This window comes from Photinus pyralis, unplaced genomic scaffold, assembly GCF_008802855.1.
Source record: "Photinus pyralis isolate 1611_PpyrPB1 unplaced genomic scaffold, Ppyr1.3 Ppyr1.4_LG8, whole genome shotgun sequence".
Taxonomy (NCBI): Eukaryota; Metazoa; Arthropoda; class Insecta; order Coleoptera; family Lampyridae; genus Photinus; species Photinus pyralis.
In genome coordinates this window covers 15,315,008-15,322,941 of record NW_022170819.1, presented here as the reverse complement: position 1 = coordinate 15,322,941, position 7,934 = coordinate 15,315,008, and the positions used below count along the sequence as shown (strand labels likewise).

At 41.5% G+C, this 7,934-nt stretch overlaps 1 protein-coding gene across 1 annotated transcript; it reads right to left on the bottom strand.

Moving 5' to 3' along the window:
• Positions 1 to 795: 795 nt before the first annotated feature.
• Positions 796 to 7,441, bottom strand: LOC116179353 (double-strand break repair protein MRE11). The gene is made up of 10 exons (XM_031499136.1): positions 7,276 to 7,441; positions 7,084 to 7,228; positions 6,873 to 7,030; positions 6,636 to 6,826; positions 6,294 to 6,492; positions 5,994 to 6,248; positions 1,532 to 1,746; positions 1,326 to 1,486; positions 1,149 to 1,278; positions 796 to 1,104 (listed from the first exon to the last, which is right to left on the bottom strand). Exons 1-10 carry the CDS (start codon positions 7,370 to 7,372, stop codon positions 841 to 843), a joined length of 1,815 nt encoding a protein of 604 aa, XP_031354996.1. The 5' UTR covers positions 7,373 to 7,441; the 3' UTR covers positions 796 to 840.
• Positions 7,442 to 7,934: the final 493 nt, after the last annotated feature.

The following is a 7,934-nucleotide window of genomic DNA, read 5'->3' as shown; positions in this document are numbered from 1 at the left end:
CAACCCTCCTCAAGTGTATCTATTCGGTTAAGGATCCAAGTCTTAATGTGCCCTGCTTCTTTTTCGGTAAACCTTGGAAATTTAGATTTTTGTTAAGGTTGTTTGCTCTTACTCCCGGCGATTAAACCACGACCCCCTGCTAGGGGGCCGATGTGCAGGGCCTTGGTAATCACTATTAGGAAACGGCTTGCGTTCAGTCATCCCCAGCTGGGGCATCCTGGGTGCGCCATAGCTGGATAATATTGTTAGATAGCCTGTCCTGGGTTAGTTTGATCAATGACACCATATTTCAGTGCTGCCAAATGCCGTTTTACTGGTACGAGCTTTATTCTGATGTTAGTCACCATGTGAAGGCGCCCCTGATAGAATACCACCCCCAGTAAACTGGTCCACGACGTCTAATTTAGTACTTTCATATAAGCAAAGCGTCATTATATGTATACTCCTTTGATATAAGTCACAATCATTATTAAGCGACAGATGGAGTTCGTCTGTCCGTGAGCACGATAACTGTCAAACGCTTGGATCAATTCTGTTCCAACTTTGCGCAGTTTACCTATACGCCACATGTAATAAGCCTATTGAAAATTCAATGACCCCATAGGATCACACCGAGGTGCTCTGCCGCCTTTTTAGATCAGCTTTAGGGGTTTATTTTACATTCGCCTGGGGTCTCATACGGTCATCATCAGCTCATTTCCCTATCGGCCACCCGGAAATGCACCTAGAGTTACTCCTCAGGAAAACCAAGGATTACTTTCAGAAACACGAAAAAATGAAATAAAACAAATGATGTAAAAATGAAAATGGTACGCCATATATTTCGAACATAAATAAAACTTAATCAAAAAAACTATCAATAGTCGAATAATCAGTACTTTTGCCACGTTTTCCTCTTGTGGCTCTACCCGCACCTCCGCGACTCCCTCGACCTCCACGACTACCGCGCCCTCTAGCCGGCGTGGTTTTCTTAGCCGAACCCTTACTAGTTGACGGTTGCTCCTCATCGCTAGAAATTTGCATAATATCGTCTTCTTCTGCTTTGCTGTTGTTACTCGCAGATTTTTTGTTTATAACATCGTTAATGTTGTTATAATCTTGATTCTGAAAAAAACAATTGAGCCTTTCATTTTTCCATCAAAACATACCTCGTTGCCAATTTCTCCGCTCTCTCTCAACCTTTGATCTCTCAGTCCTTCTATCGCTTCTTGAATTTTATCTACTTCCGGAGGAGGGTCCATTTTTGTAATTAGATCAATCGTCTTCTTCAACTGTTTACTAGAATAAATTCATTAAGTTTCGAGACAGCACAAATTTGGACTCACTCGACTAAACCGGGCAGTACCTCCGCATCTTCGTACTTGACAAAGCGAGAAACCGAATCGACAAGCCCCTTAACTGACAAAATCGACATTCCCTTCTTTCGCTCATCCGTATCTAGATACTTCACGATAATGTCTTCGACACAGGTCGCCCAGGCATTAACCTATACAAGAATGAACCGAAAGTTCTAGCAGACGGACCTACTCACATCTTCAAACTGACGCAAATCCTCGTCGTCCAAGTCGTAATTCGACTTGACCCTTTTTTCTTTAGCCGCCATGGATATTAGCTTAATCATGTCGTCTGGATTAGCTACGCGACTGAGAAAGTGCATTCCTATACGAATTGGATTGAACATTTGACCGTCGTTGTGGTACATCACTTTTAATCGTATTAGTGGTAAAGGTGCCGGTTTCGATTCGTCTACAAATTTGAATTTCTTGAATCGGTTGAAATATAAACAGCTAAAACTCGCTTCAAAAGCTGATAGAAAATCCATTTGAAGCTTATATATTCAAAAACAAAAGAATAATGTTTATTTTAATAGGTTTGAATAAGTAGGCTAAGCTGCTCTTTAACCGTAAGGATAAATAAAGTGAAACGGATGATTATGCATTTTAATCTTATTTCAAATGGGACGCGAAGCACGACATAAAATGACGTTCACAACATATGACAATGCTGTTTCTATGCGAACGACGGCGATGGCAGAACCTAAGATCGCTTTTACACGGGGATACTATATTCGAGATACTGCAGCCGAGAATTTCTGTCAAATACAGTTCGCAGACTTTGGGCATTCTAACGTGTTCTTTCGCAGTGAGGGGTAATGAAAAGGTCTTACCATGTAAACAGTTACAATGAAAAAATAGGGCTCCTCTCGAAGAGTGGGAGATTTTCATCGGCGATCCACCGAAAGCCCCTGGGTGGCCGGTTGCTCGGGGTGTGAAGCGGAGTTTCGGAGACGTGGAGTTTTCTTAGGATCACTGGCACGTTGGCCACTGGGCGGATCAGTATGAGCTTCACTTTACGGAAGGCAAACGGTAGTCCAGCATTTGGGGGAGAGAGGGGGTATCCTTCATGGTACTCTAATGAAAGGTCTCAATGGAAGGAATTAATTTTGACCAACCATAGCTCCTCCTCGACCTCTTATCGTGATCGGTTATAATTCTTATCTCAAGAGAGCGGATTGTCGGAACCGTTCGTCATATGACTTAGGAATAAAACAAATTATTGGGTAAATCGGTCATGAAGAATCACTGGAAAATATTTTCAAGTTCTAAAAATGAGCAACAGAGGGTGTAACTGCCATCTTAAATTTTAAAATTGCATTTTCTTTAAATTTCGGATAATAAACTAAACATTGTTTCACATTTTTCAAGAGAACCAGTTTATCTATCATTTTCGTAAAAACAAAAACTCAGTTACTTCAAAAACAAAGATGCGTGGGGCGTTCAATTGTTTTTGCAATAACCTGCTTTAACTTCTTAACCGTTTGACCGATTTTAACAAATTTGGTTAGCGGAAGAAGAGGAGAAGGCAAAGCATCTGACCAAATTGAAGGCCAAACACGAAGCGTCCATTGCAGAGTTGGAGGAGCGGCTATTAAAAGACCACCAGCAGAGAAAGGAGTCGGACACATCGAAACGAAAGATGGAATCCGAACTAACGGATTTAAAGGAACAGCTGATTGAGAAACCAACCCAATTGGAGGAGCTTCAGCTGCACTTGGGCAAGCGCGAGGAAGAACTGGCGCAGGCGATGGTGCGCGTCGACGAGGAGGGTGCGCATAAAGCTCAATCGCAGAAGGCTCTCCGGGAATTAGAGAATCAACTTGCCGAACTGCAAGAAGATTTGGAAGCCGAACAAACCGCAAGAAGTAAGGCGGAAAAATTGAAGCGCGACTTAAACGAGGAACTTGAGGCGCTTAAAAATGAGCTTTTGAACTCTTTGGATACCACGGCTGCTCAACAGGTGAGCCGTAGTTAGGCATAGCCATTAAATTACCTGTGTGTTTTTCAGGAGCTGAGATCAAAGCGCGAACAGGAATTGGCCACTTTGAAAAAAATGTTGGAAGAAGAAACCCAAGTACACGAAGTGAGCATCGCCGACATGCGCCATAAACATTCCCAGGAGTTGGCGTCAATTACGGAGCAACTTGAAAAAGGCGAAAACCGGCTTGGAAAAGTCTAAACAAAGTTTGGAGGCGGAAAATGCCGATCTCGCCTCCGAGCTTAGAAACGTCGGCGCTAGCCGGCAGGAAGGTACTAAAGTTCTAATTTCAAATGTGGGCGCGAATTGCAGGTGCACGCGGAAAGTGGGAAGCGGGTACCGACAAAGTGAATGTAGTAGCCTTCGACAAATCTTTTATTGATGGTTGAGTCAAAAGTGGCTAATAGAATACTGATCTGCCACACAAAAATGCGCTGAAGTCCCTTCGATCTCACACGAGGATTTTTTGATTTTTTTAGGATTTTGGATCATAGTGTCAAAACTAGCCCCCTGGAGGAGAAGGATTCAACCAAATTAACTATCTTGTTGCCCAAGGAATGCTCTTTTCAACGATACCAAATTTGTTACAATCGGTTAAACGAGTGTACAAACAGAGGGGAAGCAGGTTTCTCGCTTTCCGGTATCTCGCGCCGATAGGAGCAGGTTTCTCGCGCTGTGACTGCACACAATAAAAGCGAGAAAAAGCGAAGCCGATGGCGCAGTGGTTGCGTTGCCGACTCCTATTCGGGAGATTGTGAGTTCGATTCCCGCTGCCGACTGCTCTGTCTGGGGTTTTGTCAGAGGGTTTTCCTTAGACGTAGGTACGTAGCTTCGCATTCTTTATCCAAAACTCCCGCGAGAATCAGCAGAAAAAACTAAATTTTTATTCCGACAAAAGCGTGGACGCAGGCAACCGGCGCCGACAAGTTTTAACCTGCTTTCACTCCGTACACGCTAATTTGAAAACATTATATGATATCCAAAGCGAGAAGCGCGATTCGGCGTTGGTAACCGGTAAGCGAGAAACCTGCCTCCACTCTGTTCGTACCCTTAGAAGTTAAAGTAGGTTATTGCAAAATTGAACGCCCCACACCATCTTTGTTTTTGAAATAACTGAGTTTTTGTTTTTACGAAAATGATAGATAAACTGCTTCTCTTTAAAAATGTGAAAAAAGAATGTTTAGTTTATTATGCGAATTTTAAAGAAAATGCAATTTTAAAATTTAAGATGGCAGTTACGCCCTCTGGTGGTCATTTTTAGAACTTGAAACTATTTTCCAGCGATTCTTCATAACCCATTTACCCAGTAATTTTTTTTACCCCTAAATCATATGACGAACGGTTCCCGAGATATGGCCAGGGAACAGTCTTATTGGGACATCCGGTAGGCCGGTACATAATTTATACTTGTTTTGTTTTTAATATTTTGGAAAAAAGGTTGCGCTATTACTTTAGGCGCGGTTCCCACCAGAACGATACGATATGCGATGCAACAGGCGATCCGATAAGCAACCCGATCCTGATTCGACACCGATCACTCATAATCGTGCAAACGTAATGGAAGCAACTTATCTAGTACACACTGGAGCGATCGCGATACTACACCGATAAATATCGGAGTCGCGTCGGGGCGGGAGACATAGCTGCCGGGTCGCTTTGAGCGCAGTATCGTTCCACACGTCCAATTAATCATGCCGGGTCAGCAAGAAGACGTGCAATCCTCTATTTCCTTCGTGAAATTGGTGGAGCAGAAAGCGTGCTTATGGAACTATGCATTGAAAAGTTATAGCAGGACTGATTTGACAGGTGTTGCGTGGAAACAAATAACTGAAAAGCTTAAAGCACTTTACGCGGATATGCTTTCCATCGATGGAGCCAATACAATTGGGCAGATTCCACAGTTCGCAGTAGCGCTCTGAGGAACTCATGATGACTGATCAAAACAACTGCTCTTTTGATTATCCTAGAGGCTATCTTATCGCTCCAGTGTGCACTGGAGTGTTGCGAGGATAAAAGTTGAATCGGGCGATAAAAGATTGCTCATGTTCCATCGCTTATCGCATCGCTCCAGTGGGAACCGCGCCTTAGACTTTTCCGTCTTTATGGAAAGTAACCTGTACCATTTGTTATAAATTCTAATGCTCTCCCAAGCAAATCTTTTGAAGATGGTTAACTGACAAGTGACATGTAAGCGTTTACATGCTATTTATATCACAGATTAACGTTCCTTAACCTATGTCAATTACGTTAAATGCTGATATGGGAATCTTGTCAACAATGTGCTTAGTCATGTTTAAGTAACTTTGCAGTTTACTTCCTTATAGTAAAGTCACAGTAAAGTAGTATACACATATTTCCCTATTATTATGCATTTCCTTGTTATTTTGAAGATTATATTTCCTTAATCTGTTCTAAATGAACTATCTTGGACCGCCATCAGGAAAGTAGGGCTGTTCTAAATGAACCTACCCACTCTTTCAATGTTTTAGATACATACTACGAGGCGGTTTTTCTCATTTAACTGTGCACTTTGGTAATTTTTTCCAATTTGAGAATGGTGGAGAAAGGGGAAGTCCGGAAAGACGAACTTGTAACATACTTAAATAATTTTTCCGAACTTTTGTTTTTTTAAAACATTCAACATAATTTAGACAAATCCATCTCATGCGACTACCTACCTTTATGCTGAGATTTAATTGCGTCAATCATCTCGTCAATTTTTTGCTTAACCATCTCTATAGCCTGATCGCTCGGTTTCGCTAACTGGTAATTCTCCGAAGCGGGACTTTCCAAGAAGAACTCGTCGATAACGAACGGCCGTACCGTTTTCAAAGGTAACGCAATCATTTTAAAACTGTTCAGATACACCTGAAGCAGACCCACATGCTTTTTAATCGATTCGCCGGCGGCGAGGGATGTTGCTACCGAACTGCCTGTAACAAATGCCTTAGCAACGGGGAATGTGCGCAAAATGGTACCTGGTTGACAAATGTAAATTCCCTTTTCAATTTGCTCGGGTGCTATCCGACAATCATGCTCGTGCCCCCAGATCACCAAATCGATAAAACTCGGAATGCACGTTTCAGGAATGTAATTCTTGGCACCTCTCGCGGCACGATTTTGATGTAACACGAGAATATTAAACCAGTCCTCGCCTTGTGGCCTTTTCATTAACACCTGAACCATTAAGTAAAGGATCAACCTACTGTCACAGATGTAAATATACTACAGACAGCTCATCACATGTTATAAATTGACCTGAATTATCTTTCCTCAATTTCCTGGTCATGAGCTATCCACAGTAACATTTCCGCCCTTACCTTCTTGTCGCGAAACAATCGTCCTAACCGTTCATCTTTAATATGCGACAAACCATAAATGGCCAACTTTGATTTCCCCTTTTTCAATAGAATTGGTTTAATATTGATCATTTTGTAATCGTTCAAACGTCCGAAGTAGTTAATTAAACCGGACGCTGCTATCACGTCTAGCACCGATATTTGCTTATTGCCTAAAACACGAGCTCACCCCTTGTCGTCTTTGAAAAATGTACAAACCTGTAGGATCATCGTGATTGCCATGAATTGAAAATACGGGAATCGAAACGTTCAAATTCGGATCCTCGTAGTTGACGATCGAATGTCTTTGTGTCTGAAAGTGGTAGGACTGATCCGATAGAAACTCGATTTGTACCGGATTGTCTCCAAGGCAATACCTGCATAACCGAACTTGTAATGAGAGTATACAAAATGACAGTCGTATACGAACTTTCGCAGTAACTCCAAGCACTTGTTAATGCAATAAGGGCTTGGTCGACTCTCGTGAAACAGGTCTCCACCCAAAAGTAGAAAGTCGACTTTATTCTTAGAAGCTAATTGTAATATTTCCTCAAAGGTGACGAACGAATCTTGACCTGAAATAAAAATTATACCTCACTTTGAAAAGGAGTAAGTCTATTACCTCTAATCGCATTCTTTTCGGCGTATCCTAAATGTATATCAGTAGCAACTAGTATTTTAAATGTGTCTTCTGATTGAGAATGATTGTCCTCAGTCATGGTGTTATTCTTATTTTAATAAGCTCACAAAGGTTTTTGCCGGGAGCTCATCTACATGACATAACCTAAAAGCAAACATCAAATTTAAAATTGGCGATAGCCAACGTAATACCACCAAAAACACTAACTGTGTATGTATAGGGTGCTTCAACTAAATATGATTATCAATTCTTTTAATTACAAGCCGTGCTGTAGGATTTAACAACTCTTAATTTGCACAAACAATGTAGTCGCCCACAAGAAGGCTACTATTTCCCTCAAAAATCTTTCTATAACGGAAAACATAGTAGTGCATGACATATATTCAAAGGCGTGTATCCTCTTGAACCTTATGGAGTAGATTTGAGCTTTTGTAGGGACGAACTTCTTGTGGAATGAGCTTTTGTGAGCAAAATTATAGAATAAAATCAAAAGTTCAGAATTATATCACACCAGAGAAATAGAAATTTTATGGGTTTAATAAACACGTGGTCGTAAATTGTAACCACGCATACATTTAAAAACAGGAACTCTTTTATAGCTACACTTTGCAGCGCGTCTTGGCGTCGCGTCGCCGAGTTGA